Genomic DNA, 23,194 nt, shown 5'->3' on the forward strand with positions numbered 1-23,194 from the left:
CCATTTCCGGTGCGACCGCACAGGCGGGGCGGAAGTGATGGTAACGATGGCGGAGCTGAAGAAGCTGCAGGCTCGCTTGGAGAAACTCGAGACTCGGCTGTACGGAGAGAGGCCGAGACCGTCCGGCCAGGTACACGCAGAGACAGAGGGCGAGGGCGAGGGCAGGGGCTCGGCCGACTAACCAGGCAGGGACAGTGAGGACAGGAGGGAGTGGGAAGCCAGGGGGAGAGGAGGGACAGGAAAGGCAAAGGCAGACCAGGGCGGGTGTACAAGGGGAAGAGGAGGGGGAGGGAGGCAGGTAGATCGAGACAACAACAACTTGCATTTTTATATCTCCAGACAAGAAGCAAAGAGTTGGAATAAAAGGGTCTTTTTCCGAGTGGCAGGCAGTGACTAGTGGGGTACCGCAGGGATCGGTGCTAGGACCCCAGCTATGCACAATATATATTAATGATCTAGACGAGGGAACTAGATGTAATATCTCCAAGTTTGCAGACGACACAAAGCTGGGTGGGCGTGTGTGCTGTGAGGAGGATGCTGAGAAACTCCAGTATGATTTGGACAGGTTGGGTGATTGGGCAGATGTATGGCAGATGCAGTATAATGTGGATAAATGCAAGGTTATCCACTTTGGCAAAAACAGGAAGGCAGATTATTATCTGAAGGCAATAGATTGGGAGAAGGGGAAGTGCAACGAGACCTGGGTGTCCTTGTGCACCAGTCGCTGAAGGTAAGTATGCAGGTGCAGCAGGTGGTTAAGAAGGCAAATGGTATGTTGGCCTTCGTAGCGAGAGGGTTTGAGTACAGGAACAAGGATGTCTTGCTGCAGTTGTACAGGGCCTTGGTGAGACCACACCTTGAGTATTGTGTGCAGTTTTGGTTGCCTTATCTGAGGAAGGATGTTCTTGCCATGGAGGGAGTGCAGCGAAGATTCACCAGACTGATACCTGGGATGGCAGGAATGACGTATGAGGAGAGATTGGGTCGATTGGGCTTATACTCGCTGGAGTTTAGAAGAATGAGGGGATCTCATTGAAACATAAAATTCTAACAGGACGAAACCGACTAGATGCAGGAAGGATGTTCCTGATGGTGGGGGAGTCCAGAACCAGGGGTCACAGTCTAAAGATAAGGGGTAAGCTATTTAGGACAGAGATGAGGAGGAATTTCTTCACCCAGAAAGTGGTGAACCTGTGGAATTCTCTACCACAGAAGGCAGTTGAGGCCAATTCATTAAATATATTCAAGAAGGAGTTAGATATATTTCTTAAGGCTAAAGGGGTCAAGGGATATGGGGAGAAGGCAGGGACAGGGTACTGAGTTTGGATGATCAGCCATGATCTCATTGAATGGCGGAGCAGGCTCAAGGGGCCGAATGGCCTACTCCTGCCCCTATCTTCTATGTTTCTATGTTAACATAATAAAATGCCCCAAGGCGCAACACAGGAGCCTTACCAAACACAATTTGACACCGAGCCACATAAGGGGATATTACGGCAGCTGACCAAAAGCTTGGTCAGAGATAGATAGGTTTTAAGGAGCATCTCAAAGGAGGAGATAGAGGTGGAGAGGTTTAGGGAGGTCAGAAGTGGGGATGTTTGCAGATGACTGCACAATTTTCAGTGCCATTTGCAACTCCTCAGATAATGAAGCAGTCCATGCCTGCATGCAGCAAGACCTGGACACATTCAGGCTTGGGGTGGTAAGTGGCAGATAGCATTTGTGCCACATAAGTGCCAGGCAACGACTATCTCCAACAAGCAAGCATCTAACCACCGCCTCTTGATATTCAACTGCATTACCATTGCCGAATCCCCCACCACCAAATCCTGGGGGTCAAATTGACCAGAAACATAACTGGACCAGCCAGATAAATACTGTGGCAACAAGAGCAGGTCAGAGGCTGGGTATTCTGCATCAAGTGTCTCACTTCCTGACTCCTCTTTCCACTCTCTACAAGGGGCAAGTAAGGTGTGTGATGGAATACTCTCCACTTGCCTGGATGAGCGCAGCTCCAATAACGCTCAAGAAGCTCGACACCATCCAGGACAAAGCAGCCCACCTGATTGGCACCCCATCCACCACCTTAAACATTCGCTCCCTCCTCCACCACCGCACCATGGCTGCAGTGTGTACCACCTACAGGATGCATTGCAGCAACTCGTCAAGGCTTCTTCGGCACCACCTCCCAACCCGCGACCTCTACCAGCTAGAAGGATAAGGGCAGCAGGCGCATGGGAACACCACCACCTCCAAATTCCCCTCCAAGTCACACACCATCCTGAATTGGAAGTATATTGCCGATCCTTCATCGTTGCTGGGTTAAAATCCTAGAACTCCTTCCCTAACAGCGCTGTGGGAGTAGCCTCACCACACGGACTGCAGCGGTTCAAGGAGGCAGCACGGTGGCATAGTGGTTAGCACTGTTGCCTCACAGCGCCAGGGACCCGGGTTCGAATCCGGCCTCAGGTGACTGTCTGTGTGGAGTTTGCACATTCTCCCCGTGTTTGCGTGGGTTTCCTCTGGGTGCTCCGGTTTCCTCCCACAGTCCAAAGATGTGCGGGTTAGGTTGATTGGCTATGATAAATTGACCCTTAGTGTTAGGGGGATTAAATACGTGGGGTTACGGGGATCGGGTGGGATATGTGTCGGTGCAGGCTCGATGGGCCGAAATGGCCTCCATCTGCACTGTGGGGTTTCTGTGTGATTCTGTGTGTGAGGCGGCTCACCACCACCTTCTCAAGGGCAGCTAGGGATGGGCAATAAATGCTGGCCTTGCCATCGATGCCCACATCCCATGAACAAATTTAAAAAAAAAAATTTATTCCAGAACTTAGGTCCCAGGCAGCTTGAGGGTACAGTCACTAATGGTGAAGTGATTAAAATTGGGGATGCTCAAAAGGCCAGAATTTGAGGAGCACTGATATCTTGGAGGGTTGTAGAACTGGAGGAGGTTACAGCGATAGAGAGGGGCGAGGCCATGAAGGGATTTGAAAACGAGGATAAGGATTTTAAAATCGAGGCATTGCTTAACCGGAGGCCAATGTAGGTCAGTGAGCATAGGTGAATGGGACTTGGTGCGAGTTCGGATACAGGCAGCAGAGTTTTGGATGACCTCAAGTTTATGAATGTTGGAAGATGGGAGACTGGCCAGGAGTGCATTGGAATTGTCAAGTCTAGAGGTAACAATGGCATGAGGGTTTCAGCAGCAGATGAGCTGAAGCAGGAGCGGAGTCAGATGATGTTACAGAGGGAGAAATAGGCGATCCTAGTGATGGCGCTGATAGTGGTTGGAAGCTTATCTCTGGGTCAGATACAACACCAAGGTTGAGAACAGGCAGGCCAGGGATGGGGGGGGGGGCAGGGCAGAGGGTTGCTGAGATGTAGTCCAGGTACAGGGGGCAGAGGGTTGCTGAGACGTAGTCCAGGTACAGGGGGAGGAGGAGGGGCAGAGGGTTGCTGAGACGTAGTCCAGGTACAGGGGGAGGAGGAGGGGCAGAGGGTTGCTGAGACGTAGTCCAGGTACAGGGGGAGGAGGAGGGGCAGAGGGTTGCTGAGACGTAGTCCAGGTACAGGGGGAGGAGGAGGGGCAGAGGGTTGCTGAGACGTAGTCCAGGTACAGGGGGAGGAGGAGGGGCAGAGGGTTGCTGAGACGTAGTCCAGGTACAGGGGGAGGAGGAGGGGCAGAGGGTTGCTGAGACGTGGTACAGGTACAGAGGGAGAGAAGGAAGCAAGCAGGCAGGCAGGCAGAGGGGGCGGCCAGTTACTGAGAACGAGGGAGCCTGGCAAGCCAAGTACTGAGGGGGTAAAATGGAGGGAGAGGGAAGTGGCGCTGGAGCTATGTCTGTTTTTAAAGTAGGTGACACTGGTATTAAGTGATGTTTGTCAGGTGTGTTAGAGTGAGCAATAAGCTGTTATTTACTCCTGTGGTTCAATGAAATCATCAGCTGCTCCAGTTTATATTTGCCATCTGAGTCCTGATATATTGAAAGATATATTTGAATGGCTGAGTTTAGTTGAAATGGCTGATTATTAAAAATGTTTGTTGCTCTGAACTCTTCTATTTGTTACTATTTTGTCTATTTTCTATTTAGGGATAAAGGGTAGCTATTCAGAGTGGCAGAAGGTGGGAAGTGGGGTCCCACAAGGATCAGTGCTGGGACCAATGTTGTTTCCAATTTATATTAATGATTTAGACTTTGGAATCAAACACAATTTCTAAATTTGCAGATAACAAATTGGAAGGGATAGTCGACACTGAGGAGGACTGCAACAAATTACAAGGAGACATTAATAAACTTGCAGGATGGGCATATAATTGGCAAATGAATTGCAACATAAAGTGTGAGGTATTACATTTTGGTTAGAAAAATAAGGAGGTCACATATTACTTGCAAAATAAGAATCTAAATGGGGTAGAGGAGCAAAGGGACCTGGGAATACAAATACACAAATCACTAAAAGTTGTGACGCAGTTCAATAAGGCCATAAAAAGCAAACCAAGCACTAGGGTTTCTTTCTAGAGGGGATAGAATTGAAAAGTAGTGAAGTTGTGCTAAACTTGTATCGAACTTTGGTTAGATCACACTTGGAGTACTCTACAGTTCTGGTCGCCGATTATAAAAAGGATATGGAGGCACTGGAGAGGGTGCAAAAAATATTTACAAGGATGATACCAGAACTGCGGGTTATATCTATCAGGAAAGGATGAACAGGCTGGGTCTCTTTTCTCTCAGAGAAGGCTGAGGGGTGACCTAATAGAGGTCTTTAAAATAAGGTTTTGCTAGGGTAGGCACTTGTGGGGAAGGGCAAAACTAGAGGCCATCAATATAAGATAGTCACCAAGAAATCAAATAGGAAATTCAGAAGAAACTTTTTTACCCAGAGAGTGGTGATGATGTGGAACTCGCTACCACAGGGATTGGTTAAAGCAAATAGTATAGATGCATTTAAGGGGAAGCTAGATAAGCATGAGGGAGAAGGGAATAGAGGGTTATGCTGATGGTTAGATGAGGAAGGATGGGAGGAGGCTCGAGTGGAGCACAAACGTGTGCTGTATGTGTACCATGCTGTGGAAATGAGCTTTTATCTTGGCTCTGACTTTCATCACTTTAATCCATTTATATTTTGAAGAAAACCAAGTCATAGTCAGGATGATTGAGATTTTGGAAACCTAATTAAGAAATACTGTAGTTCAATTTTCTGTATGTATAACACAGTTCCAAGTATGACAGGCTATTTGTTTCTGAGCTCACATTTCCCACAATATTTACAATCTATTTCAGAAGCCATCTAAAATTTCTCAGGCTTCATATTTGGCGTCACATTATCCTTTTTCCTTACTAAGTATTGCACTTCATCCTAGATACTTATTTCTTTCAGCTGCTTTGCTACCAATTCACTAGTATTACAAATGTTAATGTAAGCTATCAATGTCTATTTTCATTTCTGTAAAAGTCTCTTCCTTGTACTATTTTTTCCAACAGCTAATCTGGCTCTGACTAGTCTTAAGGAGCCTCACAGTTACATGTTCTAGCTAAGGATCTGAGATTTCCTGCATAGTTTCATTGTTTCATCGGGATCTTGGTCCCGATTGTTTAATATGTTGTGTTCATAGATTTCACAAGACTTTTCAATGTAAAATTGTCCCAACTTGCTCAGAAAAGTTTCTATATCACTCCTGTGCTCATCTTTCTCAAATCCAGGCCACCAAGTATTTTCAGTGGCTCTCTGTCCATCGGCACATTAGTATAGCAGTTTTGATATTTTGTGGATGCCCACTGAGACTTGATGCAATGCCAAAATTTTCCAAATTCTCAAAGCTTTTCCAGTTGCCTGCTGAATTACCTGCAACCTCTAGTTTGGCTGGAAACGCACATTTTGAATAATAGATTTGCAGAATCATAAAATGGCTACATTACTGGTGCATTTATCTTTTTCTCTCAAATGTTTTAGATAGACTAAAATATTGTAAATTTAAAAAGATGACTTCAGTGAGCTGTGATCTTAAGTTTCTTGTCTTTGTCGTGAAAAGGCAATACATAAATATTATCTAGGGATTTTTATATGTCGATATGGACTGACATAGCAAGCCATTTTCCTGGAGATAATTCATTTTCCAATTTCCTCTTTGTTGAAGGACTTGCATTCATTCCGTTAAAACTTCTGAAAAAATAGCTTGTTTACCTTGTTTGCAGATCACTTGCAGTCTCTAGTGGCCAAAGCTAAGTATTGCAGCTTTATAAGATTAAATGTATTTTTCTTTGATCTTTTAAGCACTTATGGATGCTAAACCAATATGCCTACACAAATAATCAATTCCAGAGGAGGAAACTAAATGCATTTACTTGAGAATGAGAAACCATTCATGGATCACTGTATCGCACTAATTGGAACTTTTGAGTTTCAAGATTAATGAAATGAAAAGCAGAGGGATGAGATATATTTTCGATATTACCAAAAAAAGGACACAGTAATCAGTTTAGAAAAGGAATTTCAATTGAACTGGAGCTTTTTTCTGAGGAAGTCCAGATTGGAATAAAGAGCTCCCTGATATTTTCCAAGCCAGTATAAGTGGTTTTTCTGTAGATTACTAATGGAATGTATGAACAAAATAGTATAAGAATGAGGATGTTACATGTGTGCCAACTAGAACCTAAGAAATAGGAGCAGGAGTAGGCCATATAGTCCCTTGAGCCTGCTCCACCATTCAATAAGATCATGGCTGATCCTCTACTTTAACTCCACTTTCCTGCACTATCCCCATACCCCTTGATTCCCTTAGAACTAGTGATCTAAGTGCAATTGGGGAGGTGGGGTGGAGGAGGAGAATCAGTTTTGGACAAACATCAGTTTTGGCTTTTGACTAAAAGTACAGGAAGAGCCCAGATTTAATGCTGCTTTTTTTTTTAAAGACTTGCCCCAAGATTTACTGTGTGCTCATTCATCCATTGTGCTGCATTGTTTTCTAGTTTTCAGATGCTATTGTAAAAGTCCAGGCCTCGCTGGGGAATATTTCCAGTAAAAGAGAAAGGATAAAAACTTTGTACAGGAAAAGTAAGTACAGACTACTTGAAGCAAGATTGAGCTATATATTGCATTTATTTTAAAAATTACATTTCTCTGATGTTTATCTTGGCTATAAACTTTTTTCAAGTGTTTTTCATCCTTCATTTTGAAATCCCAGATTTTATGCTAGGAAAAATACTTGTCGATCCACTTTTTTAAATGTAATGTTTTTATTTAGAAGCTAAGATGAAAAGCAATGGGCACACTACAGGATACCTCCAAGTTTGAAAAGAGTAAATGGGAAAAAAATGAGAAAGCAAGGTAAATCAGGAAGTAGCAATCAAGTTTAGGTTTAGAAGCCTGAAGGTAGTGTAGGTTCAAAAGACAGAAAGGTAAGGAGTCCCATAGTTTTGAGATCCTGGGAAAAAGGAATTAGAATAGGAGTCTGTACAGTAGTTATTTTAACATAGTGAGGCTGCTGGGAGGAGGAAGTGTGTCTGAAATGCCATGGAAGAAAAGTTTTGGAGGAACACTAACCACTGTATAGAGTCAATAAAGCAGAGAGATCGCAGACCAGAGTTGAAAGAGGAATGACTTATTAGACAACAAGCTTTCTGCGATTGGGTGAAAGGTGTTAGTCTCCTCCGATATGAGAGCAGTCTAGACCAGTTTTGGGCTTTATAGAGAGCTGAGTGTTGTTGAGGGCAAAAGAAGAGACTGAACTGTTGACAGCTTTAGAAGTGGAGGAGATGCTGGAGATCTGCTTATGGTCAGGAGATAGTACGGCTAAGAGCAATAGATTAAGAAGGGCTAAGGTTGGCATCATCAAAGGTAAGAGGTGGCTACTGTTGGTTAGACTTGCAAGAGATACGAAGAAACTATCTTTGCAGAGTTGACACACAATTTTCATTGCCCCATTGAAGAGATCAAGATGTAGGGATTCAACCGTTCAGCTGCAAGAGTCCTGAGCATTGTGTGCACTGAAAGCATATGATTTGCAGGAAGCTCATGTAGAATAAAATTAACTGCAAAGGGCAGATAGGGTTGAAGAATGAGCTCAATCATCACAACAATGACCACAGCATTATTAGATTCAACTTGATCAACCATACCAAAGTTACCAAAAATGTAATGCTAGTTCTGGATTTCAACTGGATTTGCAAAGGTGACAGAGGACTTGAATTGGGTAGATTGGATAACCCTACTAGGAAGGGACATTGCCAACACGGAAGAAAAATAGAATACTTTTACAATCAATCACCTAACAGCAAAAGGAAACTATCTTGGCAGTAAGTGGGCCATTAAGAACTGCAACGGGGTTCTTGAAGATTCAAGTGGAAACTGAGGATACCGTAGAGGTTTTAAATGCGTATATCGTATCAGTTTTCAGTCCAGTAGGCAATGCTCAGTTAATGCATTGTACAGTTGACTCTAAAGTTGTAAGTGTCAGTGGATGCAGATATAGTCCTACATGGCATAAGGGCTCTCAAGGAGATTGGCTGCTGGTCCTGACAGCATTCACCCAAGGGTGCTCAAAGACGTGGGAGCTGTGCTCATTGAGGCTCTTTCTTGTATATCTAACCGCTCCCTATGGTCAGGGATCCTCATGGACTACAGGGAGGTCCATGTGATGCCAATATTCAGAAAGGGCCGCAAGTCATAACCGGGAAAGGCCCATTAGCTTGACTTTGGTTATAGGCAAGCTGCTAGAAGAGATCATTCGAGATGCTCTGTATGGCCACCTGGATAGAGAAGGGGTTATTAGGTCTCTCTGCATGGCTTCTAGCAAAGGTGGTCATGTCTTGCCAACCTGGTGGATTTTTTTGAACTTACTTGGTTGGTGGATGTGGGTAGCCCAGTTGATGGTGTATAACTGGATTTTTAAAAAGCTTTTGCCAAGGTGCTACACAATTAGCACCTTGGCATTAGGTAGTATCCTGTGAAAAATCTGAACTGCTTTAAAAGTGACATTTCCAGTTTCCACTCTGGCTTGGGTGGGCTGGATGTAGAGCAACAATTTGCCTTAAAATAATCTTTGGGTTGCCAATTTTTATTGTGCAATGTATCTTACAGCTTGTACATTGTACTACAGCTGTTCAGGTAGTGGTGTAACGATTAGAATGGCTTTGTTTTTGTGATGTTTGGGGATCTCATTTTCATATTTAGACATGCACATTATAAATTGATTTTATTTTACTTAATTTGGTGGATTTCATTTTCAAGAGTTTTTGCATGCACGTTGATGCAGGATTAATGGAGAGGTAGATGCAACTGCTGTGGTACAGTTTAGGTCTGCATATCATAGCATGCTATTTCTGGATAGAAAAGCCTTGAGGGGCTGAATGGCCTACTCCTGTTCCTATGGTCACTTAATTGTGTAGCAGCCTTTGTTCGTCAAAGCCAAATGAAGTTTGAGTTTTAGGTCATGATCTGCAATCAAAAGAGTGATGCTTCAGCATCACCTTGTTGTGTCCTGTAAAGGAATGTTTATGCAAAATCTTGGCCAATCACCTGTTCCTGTGCAGTGGCAATTTGGGGGTTTTTATAAGGTTTGATCACATTTATTAAATCACCTTGAGTGCTGTTTAAATTCCTGATTACCTCCTTTAAAAAATTGGGCATTTGTTTCTGGACACCTATATAAACAGATTGTTACAACTTCCTGTAGAAGACATTGTTTTTGTTTATTTTTTTCTTTTTATATAAGAATTTAACTAGTTTTGTATAACTTCTACATTTTCAGTTGACGATCTGATAAAGTACTTGGACCCTCAGTACATAGACAGAATTGCTATCCCAGATGCCATGAAACTAGAGTTCATTCTAGCAGGTAAGGTTTAATTACATAAGATAAAGAGCACAGAAACAGACCATTTGGCCCAACCAGTCTATGCCGGTGTTTATGCTCCACTCGAGCCTCCTCCTGTCTTTCCTCGTCTAATCCTATCAGCATAACCCTCTATTCCCTTCTCCCTCATATGCTTATCTAATCACCCCTTAAATGCATCTATTCACCTCAACTACTCCCTGTGGTAGCGAGCTCTACATTCTCACCACTCTCTGGGTAAAGAAGTTTCTTCTGAATTCCCTATTTGATTTTTTGGTGACTATCTTATATTGATGGCCTCTAGTTTTGCTCTTCCCCATAAGTGGATACACTCTTTAAAATCATGAAAGGTTTTGATAGAGTAGATGCAGAAAGACCTCTATTAGGTCACCCCTCGGCCTTCTCTTTTCAAGAGAAAAGATACCCAGACTGTTCATTCTTTCCTGATAGATATACCCTACCCTCTGCAGTGCCTCCACATCCTTTTTATAATATGGCGACCAGAATTGCACACAGCACTCCAAGTGTGGTCTAACTAGTGCTCGATACAGGTTTAGCATAACTTCACAACTTTTCAATTCTATCCCTCTAGAAATAAACCCTAGTGCTTGGTTTGCTTTTTTTATGGCCTTGTTAACCTGTGTCGATACTTTGTGATTCATGTATTTGTACTCCTAGATCCCTATGTTCCTCTACTCCGTTTAGATTCTTATTTTTCAAAGTAATATGTGACCTCCCTATTTTTCTTGCCAAAGTGTAATACCTCACATTTATGTGTTGAATTTCATTTCCCTATTGTATGCCCATTTTGCAAATTTATTAATGTGGTCTTGTAATTTGTTGCAGTCTTCCTCAGTATTGGCTTTCCCCCCCAATTTGGTGTTGTCTGCAAATTTCGAAACTTTGTTTTTGATTCCAATGTCTAAATCGTTAATATAAATTGTGAACAACAGTGGTTCCAGCACTGGTCCTTGTGGAACATCACTACCCACCTTCTGCCACTGAATAGCTACCTTTTACCCCTACTCTCTGCTTTCTGTCCTGAAGCCAGCTATCTATCCATTCTGCTACTTGTCCCCTGACTCCATATTCCCTGACCTTATTCATTAGTCTATTATGTGCTTCCTTATCGAAAGCCTTTTGAAAATCTAGATAAATTACATTACTGCATTACCCTTGTCTACTTGCTCTGTTACCTCTTCAAAAAATTCAATTAGGTTGGTCAAGCAAGACTTTCCCTTTTGAAATCCATGCTGACTTATTATATTTTTCGTTTCTAGATGTTCTATTTTCTCTTTTAGTAAGGATTCCATTATTTTTCCTACCACTGATGTTAAGCTGACTGGCCTATAGTTTCCTAGACATGTTCTATCTCCCTTCTTAAATATAGGTATTATGTTAGCTATCCGCCAGTCCTTTGGCAATGCATCTTTTTCTAATGAATTACTAAATGTGTGTAGTAATGCCTCTGCTATTTCTTTCCTAGATTCTTTTAAAATACGTGGATGTAATCCATCGGACCAGGGGTTTTATCCTCTTTGAGTTTCATTAGTTTATTTAGTATAGCTCCTCTTTATTTTAAGTGCAGTTAACTCATTACTAATCTCATCATCTGATGTCATCTCCACCTGTTCTATCTCCCTGGTAAATACTGAAGCAAAGTAATTATTTAATATCTCTACCATCTCTTTATTGCTGCCTGTGGTATTATCCTCTCCATCCCTTAGTGGCCCTATTCCCATCCTGACTTTCCTTTTATTATTCCTGTGCCTGTAAAATATTTTAGTATTTTGTTTTATGTTCCTTGATAATTTAATTTCATAATTCCTTTTTGCCTTCCTAATTGTTTCTTTGACTTTTCTCTTAATCCCTTCATATTCTCCCTTATCATGCTCTCCCCTGCTGTCCATGTACTTAATGTATGCCTCTTTTCTTACCCTTAATTTATCCCTTATCGCTTTATTCATCCACGGTGTCTCATTAGTGTTTAGCTTGTTTATGTTTATTAGCGGAATATATTTTTCCTGGACTCTGTTGAACATCGTTTTAAATGTTTCCCATTGCTGTTCTACATCATTGTTTGTCAATTCTGTTGTCCATTTTATTTTCCCAAGTTCTATTCTCAGCCCCTCAATCAACTTTTCTCCAATCTATTACCCTGGTCTTTGTCATACCTGTGTCCTTCTCAATTATTATCTTAAAGCATATTATATTATGGTCACTGTTGCCTAGATGTTCCCCTACTTTTACTTCTCTTATCTGCTCTGGTTCATTTCCCATTACTAGATCCAATAGCGAATCCTCCCTTGGGCTTTTTACATATTGGGTGAGAAAGGAATCCTGTACACATTGTAGGTACTCCATTCCCTTATCCCCTTTACCTACCTCTTCTGTCCAATTAATATTTGTGTAGTTGCAATTCCCCATAATTATTCTGTTTTTTACTCATTTCCTTAATTTGTCTGCATATTTCTTTTTCCACCTCCCTTCCACTATTAGGTGGTCTGTAGGCTACCCCTATTAGTGTGATTAATACTTTATTAAGTTTTATATCTATCTTCATGGATTCTATTTCTGTCTATTTGCTGATAGCTGGATCAATTTTTTCTACTGCCATTATGTTATCCCTAATAAGTACAGCTAATCCACCTCCCCTTTCCCCCCCCTCTATCTTTTCTAAATATGTTATACCCTGCAATGTTTAATTCCTAGCCATGATTTTTCTGTAGCCATGTCTCAGTAATCCCCACTATGTCTGGCTCCTCGCAACGCATGATTGCCTCCAGCTCCCCTGTTTTGTTACAGACACACTGTGTATTGCTGTACAGACAGATTAACTCATTTTAATAGCAGTTCCTCTCTTTATTTTTAACCATCTTTTTAAATTCCTGTTCTATAACTCTTTATTCTCTGTCCATCAATGTCCTCCCTTACTTTACTCTTTCCTATGCTCCTTTCCTGTTTTGTTTATATTTAGTCTGGTTTAATTTCTTGTAGATCCCTCCTCCCGTCTTACTAGTTTAAAGTCTTTTTCATCTCCCTGTTTACCATTTCCACTAGGACACGGGTCCCACCCTGGTTCAGGTGGAGCCCGTCCCATCGGTACAGCTCCTTTCTGTCCCAGTTCTCGTGCCAGTGTCCCATGAAAAGGAACCCCTCTTTCCCCCACCAGCCCTTTAGCCACGTATTAATTCTCCTGATCTGTCTGTTTCTATGCCAATTTGCACATGGCTCGGGCAATAATCCAGAGATTATTACCCTCGAGGTCCTGCTTTTTAATTTCTTCCTAACTCCTGATACTCCCTCAGCAGGACCTCCTCCCTGTTTCTACCTAAGTTTGTTCCGACATGGACCACGATAACTGGATTTACCCCCTCCCTTTCCAAATTCCTGTCCAGCCGCCTTGAGATATCCCTTATCCTGGCACCGGGTAGGCAACACACCCTTTGGGATTCTCGTTCTTGGCTGCAGAGGAGGCTATCTATCCCCCTAATTATAGTATCCCCTATCACTACCACATTTCTATTCTGCTCTCTTCACCTCGCTCCCCCCCCCCCCCCCCCCCTTGGACAGCCTTCTGAGCCACGGTGCCTTGGTCTGCATTGTGGCTGTCCTCCCCGCAGTTTTGCTCCTTCTTCTCACAGGTAGCGAGTACATCGTACCTGTTGGACAGGACCAATGTCTGCGGGACTTCCCTCTCAACCTCTCCTAAGTCCCCGCTACCCGACTCATGGCAGTCACACCTTCCCCTTCCTGAACCTGTGCTTCCCTCTGGGGTATGACTGTATTCTGGATAAAGCTATCCAGAAAAGCCTCCCCCTCCCTTATGTTTCGGAGTGTCTCTAACTCGCACTCCAGCTCAATGACTCTGAGCCGAAGTGACTGAAGGCAGAGACATTTCCTGCAGATGTGGGAATCTAGGACGGTCTCACTGTCCACAAACTCCCACATGCTACAGCCCCGACACATAGCCTGCCCTGCCATCTCCAGACTTTATTTGCTTGTTTAGTTAAAGTTTTTAATCAAATGATTATTTATAGTTATATTAATTATTTAGTTTATCTAGTTAAGTTAATATTTAATAACGTAATAGTTATAGTTCCCCAGCTCTTAGTTTAAAGAGAAAAACAGCTGTACTACTCCCCCACCAATCAACTACCTGCTGTCCTGCGACATCACTCCTCTTGATTTTGTTTTTGCTCTCCTCCACTCCCGCTCCTTTTATCCCCGCCACTCTCGCTGTGCTCTCGGGCCTCCGCTCTCGCTGTGCTCTCGGGCCTCCGCTCTCGCTGTGCTCTCGGGCCTCCGCTCTCGCTGTGCTCTCGGGCCTCCGCTCTCGCTGTGCTCTCGGGCCTCCGCTCTCGCTGTGCTCTCGGGCCTCCGCTCTCGCTGTGCTCTCGGGCCTCCGCTCTCGCTGTGCTCTCGGGCCTCCGCTCTCGCTGTGCTCTCGGGCCTCCGCTCTCGCTGTGCTCTCGGGCCTCCGCTCTCGCTGTGCTCTCGGGCCTCCGCTCTCGCTGTGCTCTCGGGCCTCCGCTCTCGCTGTGCTCTCGGGCCTCCGCTCTCGCTGTGCTCTCGGGCCTCCGCTCTCGCTGTGCTCTCGGGCCTCCGCTCTCGCTGTGCTCTCGGGCCTCCGCTCTCGCTGTGCTCTCGGGCCTCCGCTCTCGCTGTGCTCTCGGGCCTCCGCTCTCGCTGTGCTCTCGGGCCTCCGCTCTCGCTGTGCTCTCGGGCCTCCGCTCTCGCTGTGCTCTCGGGCCTCCGCTCTCGCTGTGCTCTCGGGCCTCCGCTCTCGCTGTGCTCTCGGGCCTCCGCTCTCGCTGTGCTCTCGGGCCTCCGCTCTCGCTGTGCTCTCGGGCCTCCGCTCTCGCTGTGCTCTCGGGCCTCCGCTCTCGCTGTGCTCTCGGGCCTCCGCTCTCGCTGTGCTCTCGGGCCTGCGCTCTCGGGCCTTGGGTCACCGCTCCTTTTATCCCCGCTGCTCTCGCTGTTAAGCATTTATTTTGTTAAGTAGAATTAATATTTGTGATATATAGTAGATCTTTTCCGCCTGGAGTTAAAATCCTGGTGATGGATTCAAAATTCAAATCACTGCATACTGAAGACATGTAAAGATTGAAAGTGTATTTTGAGAGGAGAAACGGGTACAGAAAGAAAATGTATTTCTGAAGTGCATTTAAAATAAAATATCCGCAGGTACTTCACAAATCCCCCATGATCACTCACAATAAACTTAACTTTCATATGTAAAACCTTGTGTATTATCGAGTTTAATTTAAAATAATTTCTAGCCAATTACTGTTTGAACCTTCAAGTTCACAAAAGTGTCAAAGTAATGAATAGGAAAGCTTTACGTAAATCAAAATGCACTGCAGTCTTAATATAACACATGTTGAGGAACATAGACTGTTCATTATAGGACGTTCATGTCACTATTACTGTACTTGTGGCTCTATAGTGTGCAAATACGGTACGCAGCCTGCACCAGGATCGCAGTGAACCAGTAAGATTCACTCAACAACCTATACTCTCGTCATCGAGAGCACAGTCACAACAATTTGACAATGGACTTTACTCAGGAGGTTTGCTAGTTTTACTTGTGATGTGGCTGGGACTGGCTGAGTGTTCAGCCACAACCTTCCCTCCCTTGCTTAAAATAAGTCATATCTGCTGAAATTTTAGTTGTGGTCGGAGCGCTAACTACTTATATAAAAGTTCATTATCCCCTTCAATGCCACTGCCAGATGTTAGGGTGAGTTCAGTTAGTGAAGTTGAAAGGGTCAGTGAACTGATGAGTAGTTGTGGTAGTCAGTGCTGCAAGTACAAATGAAAACTTTGAGGGATATAGCGTACGTTCATTCCACCTGATTGCACTCACTAAAGGAGTGCACTGCAGCAAGGGTATAATGTATTGTAACATTTCAACAACTTAGCTGCTTAATATTAAACCAAAACGGTTCTACTTGAAAATTGCATTCTAGTCATGTAGTACAGTTCCAATGACCATTATGAATGAAATCTAGATTTCCTGGCTTCTATTCAAATGATGGCATGTTTTTAATTCTGAAAATATTCATTTAGCATTTTATTCTGTGTGCGCCGAATGTGTGTAAATTGTGGAGTATATGGGAGAAACTTCATTAGCTCAGTTTTTTTGTTACATTATAGAGGAGCAATTCATCTATTCCCAAGTGCGTCTTTTAGAAACTGTGAAGAAACAGCAGCCGTATCTCGAGAGTGAGGCAGTTAAAGGTAAGTACGAGCAATTACCAGAAAATGAATCTCACTCAAAACTTTCCTCAATCCTTCCCTCTCAATCTTTTTAACCACTGTACTGCCTTATTTATCCAGACAGCGCTTCTAATTTTCTTGCACTTTACTGTCTCCTGCGCACTAGTTTTCCCTCAAAGCCGCAAATTAAGGATGTGAAAGGACAATTACCACAAATCTCTCCCCGCGCCCCCCCAACCACTCTGACGCACGCCCCCCACCCCTCATTTCCACCCACCCCCTTTCCTGTGGATATTTCGGGGTAAAATCCCGTGAATATTACAGGATATAATTATTCCATATACAGTATTATATTAAATTCTAACTTGCTGCTTGTATTTTTGCAGCTGTTCCAAACTATTCTGCAAAGGTGCAAGCACTGACCCAGGTTCAAATTCAGGAACAGGTACTGTATGCACTGCTAATATTTCATATTTTTCTAATTGCTTTTGTTGCAGAGAATGAGTTTTAGTTAGTGATCAAGTCTAATTAAAATTGAGGTACTATAAACTCTCTGTCCTGATATGTACTGTTTTGTTTCAATTGTTATTTGAATTTTTTTGAAGGAATAATATAAATGCAACCAAATTGTAGGTAAAATGATCTGCCAGTTCTTTAATCATTTGTATTGATCACTTTATTTTTCTCAGTGTAGATATGATTTTTTTTTTAATCCTCTGTCCTACCTTTTTTATTTCCCATGTTTTTATGTAGGATCAATGTAATGCAATCACAGAAGAGGTAACCAAGATGCTAGATGAATATAACAAAATGGTATCCTTTGGTTTCTAGCATTCATACTCTTTTATATGGTCCCTCGGATTGTGTTACCAATATGGAATTCTTGTTAATTCAGCACAGTAATGTTAACTCCTCAGTATACAGTCTGAAGGAGACTCACCTGCCCCCTTTATGGGCAACTCGTGTGGCAGCTGTGGTTGAGTTGGGGGAGAAAAGGTTTTCTTTTTGTCCCAAACCTGACGAGGCTTGTAACCTTGCATTTTTTACACTTAAGACAGTTAGACTCCACTCCTTTGTTTCACTATTTTGGGTTCTAGTAAGAGATTGATCATGCTATGTTTAGTATTTAGATTGATGTATTCGAGTTTTTAAAAAGATTTTACCTTAAATTATCTCAGAATTCCACAATGCTGAAATTCTTGACCTAACTCCAAATTTCTCTGCATGGTGTTTTTGAACTTTTTAAGTATCCATCACTTAGAACTAATCTGGACAACAATTAATTAATTTGGAGATAAAACTGTGCCTCCTCAATGAAATGTATTTCTAGACAGTTGTGGATATATAAGAACATAAGAAGTAGGAGCAGGAGTAGGCCATACGGCCCCTCAGGCCTGCTCCGCCATTCAATAGGATCATGGCTGATCTGAACCTAGACTCACGTCCACTTCCCTGCCCTCTCCCCGTAACCCCTAATTCCCTTATCAGCTAGGAAACTGTCTATCTCCGTTTTAAATGTATTTAATGTCGCAGCTTCCACAACTCTCTGAGGTAGCAAATTCCATAGATTTACTACCCTCTGAGTGAAGAAGTTTCTCCTCATCTCAGTTTTGAAAGGGCAGCCCCTTATTCTAAGATTATGCCCCCTAGTTCTAGTCTCACCCATCAGTGGAAACATCCTCCCCGCATCCACCCGATCAAGCCCCCTCACAATCTTATCTGTTTCGATAAGATCGCCTCTCATTCTTCTGAATTCCAATGAGTAGAGGCCCAACCTACTCAACCTTTCCTCATAAGTCAACCCCCTCATCTCCGGAATCAACCGAGGGAACCTTCTCTGAACTGCCTCGAGAGCAAGTATATCTTTTCTTAAATATGGAAACCAAAACTGCACGCAGTATTCCAGGTGTGGCCTCACCAGTACCCTGTATAACTGAAGCAAGACTTCCCTGCTTTTATACTCCATCCCCCTTGCAATAAAAGCCAAGATTCCATTGGCCTTCCTGATCACCTGCTGTGCCTGCATACTAACCTTCTGTGTTTCATGCACCAGGATCCCCAGATCCCTTTGTACTGTAGCACTTTGCAGTTTCTCTCCATTTAGATAATAACTTGCTCTTTGATTTTTTCTGCCAAAGTGCATAACCTCACACTTTCCAACATTATATTCCATCTGCCAAATTTCTGCCCACTCACTTAGCCTGTCTATGTCCCTTTGCAGGTTTTTTTATGTCCTCCTCAGTCGCTGCTTTCCCTCCCATCTTTGTATCGTCGGCAAACTTGGATATGTTGCACTTGGTCCCCTCCTCCAAATCGTTAATATAGATTGTAAAGAGTTGGGGTCCCAGCACTGACCCCTGCAGAACACCACTAGTTACTGATTGCCAACCCGAGAATGAACCATTTATCCCAACTCTCTGTTTTCTGTTAGATAGCCAATCTTCCACCCATGCCAGTATATTACCCCCAATCCCGTGATTTTTTATCTTGTGCAGTAATCTTTTGTGTGGCACCTTGTCAAATGCCTATTGGAAGTCCAAATACACCACATCCACTGGTTCCCCTTTATCCACCCTGTTTGTTACATCCTCAAAAAATTCGAGCAAATTTGTCAAACATGACTTCCCCTTCGTAAAACCATGATGACTCTGTCCGATTAAATTATGCTTATCCAAATGTCCTGTTTCTGCTTCCTTAATAATGGACTCCAACATTTTACCAACCACAGATGTTAGGCTAACTGGTCTATAGTTTCCAGCCTATATATTTCTATGATTCTGTTAAAGGAGGGCAATTGGGTTTAGAATAGGTACCTCTGGTGGGAAATGATGGGCTGGATTCTTTGTGGACTGAAATTTTAATGAATCTCTTTCACAGGTCAACAGACACAAGATAAAATGAAAGGCACACTTGAGCTTTGTCCACCTTTTGGGCCAATGTCATTTCACGTGTTTATTGAAGATGCTGCCTTTGGTGAATCAGTCCCTAAGGCAAACTTCAACGTCAAATTGTAGTTAGCATATTTCTATGTTTTTGGTGCTGTTGTGGTGTGCTGCTGAAGCGCATGAAGAATAAGTGAGGAACTTTTTTTTAAATCATCTTGGTTTATTGAATATAGTTTAATTTGTATTTGGAGTAAACTCTTGAAATTTATAATTAAGTACTTTCCTTTCAGGATTCTGTAGCTACCTTTTATTCACCTTAACTGTGACCCTCAGATTCTGCTCCTTTCAAAGCAGTTTGTTCAATGGGAAGAAATGCTAACCAAGCTTGAGGCTGCAAAGCAAATAAAGCCACTCGCTGACTGACATCACATAGCATGGGAAGATCAAAATGTTACGTGGAAGTGGAGCAATCCATTCTTTTTGCTATCTATATAATATTGTATATGTAATTAGTAATATTGGAAAATAATATTGTTTGAAAATGTATTCCTGCAATGACATATTTTAAAATCTCCTGCCGTAATAATAGAACTAGCATTATATGCGATGGTAATCAGAGTGATAGGATTTAAAACTTAAACTGACCATAATGTAATTTTATTCTTATTTGAAAAAGAACGGATTACTCACATTTGCCAAATATTGCCTTCCTTTTGCAGCGTTCAAAGACTGGGTGATTGGTGCAGATATGATGCAAGGTTTTATTTTGTGCAGCCTATGTAACATAGAATCTTTTGCAATTTACTGTCATTGGATTAATTTGTCAAGAGGATTGTATATACATATACTAAATCCTTATCTGTTTTGTGCATTACTGTGGTGATTGATGTGTATTAAGCAGCACTTCTGCCAGGCTCAGGTTCTCTCTCTCTCACTTGTCAGTGGATAGCATGATTATTGTGACCAGCTGGGATCATCATAAATGTGAGTGTGGTAAAATTGCACTGTTGCCTACAAGTGAATGTAGTCTTGTCGGCAAAACCAGAAACTGCTGTAAATGCACATCAGGTCAGTCAGTATCTAAAAGGGGTTGCTATTCTGATTATAATCTCTCATCAGCATGTGCATGGACAGGCTGGTAAAGTCTCTTGGTTGAACTGACCAATAGAGGTAAAACAGCAGGTAGAGGTCAAAAAATTAAATACGCTAACTATGCTACACTCACTCATAGAGACAATCTTATCAATTGTTGGGTCATAAATGTCTTTAGAAAATCATTTTTAACTTCACTACTTGAGGTCTAATGAGAGGCCAGCAGAAACTGCTGTTGATTAATTCTAATCAACCCCTTCATCCCCTCAAGTATTGACTTCTTAAATATTCACCTTTACTGCTTCTCATCCACCTTGGCAAACTCTTGTACATTTTGTCTTGGGCATAGTACCGGATGCCTAATCCCTGTTCTTGCCAAGCTTCATTGGCTCCCTCTTCCCTAGAGGATTGACCTCTGGGTCCTCATTCTCATTTTAAAGTCTGTCTACAGTCTTGCTCCCGTCTTAGTCTTCTCCAACTATTTGACCCAGCTTGCATCCTCTGCTTCTACTCCCCACTGCGCCATCAGTGGTTGATCAGTCAGCCATTGCACTCTGCTCTTTGGAATTCCCTTCCTTTGAAGCCACTTAAGAGTCTATTCCTTCAAGTGCGAAGTGGTGGTAGAACTACTGTTTTTACCATATATAAATAAATAACTTGGACTTAGAAATTGGAGGAAATTTGTAGATGATGCCAAATTGGGGATATAGCTAATAATATGGATGACTGCAGCAAACTACAGGATGACATACAGATTTGTAGATTGGGGGGATCATTGACGAATTGAATTCAATATAGTGAAGTGAGGTCATTTATTTTGGTAGGAGGAATAAAAAAGCCACTTATTCCTTGGAAGGTAGGAAACGAATTGGGTTATGGGAGCAAAAAGATCTGGGAATATATATAGATACATAAATCACTAAAGTAGCAACACAAGTTAAGACCATAAAGAATGCAAGCAAAGTACTGGGATTCATTTGTAGAGGAATAGAATACAAAGGCAGGAGATAATAAATTTATATAGAACCTTGGTTAGACCATACTGAGTACTGTGCATTTCTGGTTTCCGTACTACGAAAAGTATATTGAAACATTGAAAGTGCAGAAATTATTTATAAGGATGTTGCCAGAATTGAGAATGCAACTATAAGTAAGAGACTGATAGAGGTCTTTAAAATTATGAAGGGTTTTGATAGGGTGGATGTGGAAACGCTGTTTCCACTTGTGGGTAAGTACAGAACAAGGGGATAAATATAAGATAGCCACTAACAGGTCAAATAAAGAATTTAGGAGAAAATTCTTTACATAGAGATTGGTGAGAATGTGGAATTCCCTGCCGCATGGAATGACTGAAGTAGATAGCATTGGCACATTTGACGTGATGCATCATGCATACATGAGGGAGAAGGGAGTAGAGAGCTATGGGAAGAGGTAGTTAGAGTGGAAGAGACCTGTGTAGAGTATAAACAGCAGCATAGATCAATTGGACCAAATGCCTTATTTCTATGCTGTAGATTCTGTCATTCTATGAAAACGAAATGCAATGGTATAGGCAGGGGAAATGAACAAATGTTAGTGCAGTCCCTGCCAGTTGTGGACAGACACCACATGTTTGTACTTAAGGGTCTACTGGGTATAACAGGAAAGGGTCCTATTTTGTGTTGGGTTTGGGCTGAGCACATGTCACCAGAATACATCAAGTGCTTCCTCTTAAACTAATTTTGAGCAAAATTAACTGACAAATAATCTGGATATAACAAGAAAGGGTCTTGCTTTGAATTAGACACTAGATTGAGATTGGGCACTGTCCACTCTCATGGAGATGTATCACCAGGTACCTCTCCTTACAGGGAGAACTTCTGAGTAAATCGGAGATGTTTGAAAGTCATCTGCATCTGATATTCCCAGGCAGTTTCCCATTTGAGTGCTAACTAGCCCTGACCTGGCTCAGATTTTGAGATCGGATCAGGCATTCTTCAAGTAGTGGTCATAGGCTAGCATGAGCAGGTCCTATTTTGAAGTAGGCCTGTGGAAATGGGTTAACCCAATCCCACTAGGATACATCAAATGTTTCCCTTTAAGAGGACAAAACCATTAAAAGATCATGAAGAGATTATGACCCACACAACCTAGTTGTAAATGAAATGAACTAAATATAAAATAACAATCAAATCAACATAAAAATTCCATGTGATTCCCAGTGGTCGTGGAGGTATGGCTACCTTCTAGTTACAGAAGGTGCCCCAACTCCACTGCAACGCAGTGTCTCCTCTAACGGCTGTTATTATGAGAGCTCCAGGCAGTAAACGGAAACACCATGAGGCATCCATTGAGCTAGTAGATACTGCATGTGGCACTTTAAGATCACCTGGGTATAACGTGTGCATATAAAAAAGGATAGGTAAAGACCCGCTGATCCATTGAGCCTACCCTATATGGGCGTGGTGTAACTTCTGCACACCATTACCCCCACCCCCTCCCTAGCCAAGCAGCCATGGAATCTCCTAAGAGAAGTAAAATAAAAGAGAAACAAAACTGGACCCAGAGTTAGATTAGGAATTCTTGGGGCCCTGGGCATTGCTTTGAACCCCCAGCTTAACTCTCTCTCTTACCCACCCCCACCCCATCCATTAAAACACACACACTATAATAACATGCATGAACAAATATTCAAGGTGCAAAGAAGTGATGCCACAGTGGGACATCGGTCCCTTCGCAACTGGAGCCTTAGTTAAAAAAAACTGTCCCATTATTATGGAGTTTCTTTTCTGTGGCGAGCATTTTTATTTATTAAAGATTTTTATTTTGTAAGAATAATTTGATTCAGTGGCTGCAGTTTTTATGGTGAGTTTTACCTGGGATCTTTAAGCCTGTGTGTTAATCTGCCCCTACCGAGAACAATGTAGCAGGCAAACTCTGGGAAATTCCTCTCTGATCCTGAAGGTGATTAAGCAAGTTACAGGAGACCAGTGATAAAGCCCCCCTCCCATGATTCACCTAATCTCTATATCCGGTAATGTTGGTCACTCTCAAGAACTCGTCCAGCTCACGCCTGATCACTTGCAGCGAACCCACACACTACACGTGCCAACAAATTGTTCCAGAGGTCGCTGCCCTTCGGCTGTCTAACCTAGTTCTATGCTTATTTAACTTGTATATC

The 23,194-nt window shown here is 42.6% G+C and overlaps 1 protein-coding gene across 1 annotated transcript; it reads left to right on the forward strand.

The window, feature by feature from the left end:
• Window positions 1-37: 37 nt before the first annotated feature.
• On the forward strand, window positions 38-22,670 carry dctn3 (dynactin 3 (p22)). The gene is made up of 7 exons (XM_085974020.1): window positions 38-130; window positions 6,972-7,056; window positions 9,752-9,838; window positions 15,995-16,078; window positions 16,444-16,502; window positions 16,811-16,870; window positions 19,276-22,670. The coding sequence occupies exons 1-7, from the start codon at window positions 38-40 to the stop codon at window positions 19,363-19,365; spliced, it is 558 nt and encodes a 185-aa protein (XP_085830146.1). The 3' UTR covers window positions 19,366-22,670.
• The last annotated feature ends 524 nt before the right edge of the window (window positions 22,671-23,194 follow it).

The sequence above is a fragment of the Somniosus microcephalus genome, chromosome 2 (genome assembly GCF_052327205.1).
Source record: "Somniosus microcephalus isolate GS21.2 chromosome 2, FLI_Smic_1.0, whole genome shotgun sequence".
NCBI lineage: Eukaryota > Metazoa > Chordata > Chondrichthyes > Squaliformes > Somniosidae > Somniosus > Somniosus microcephalus.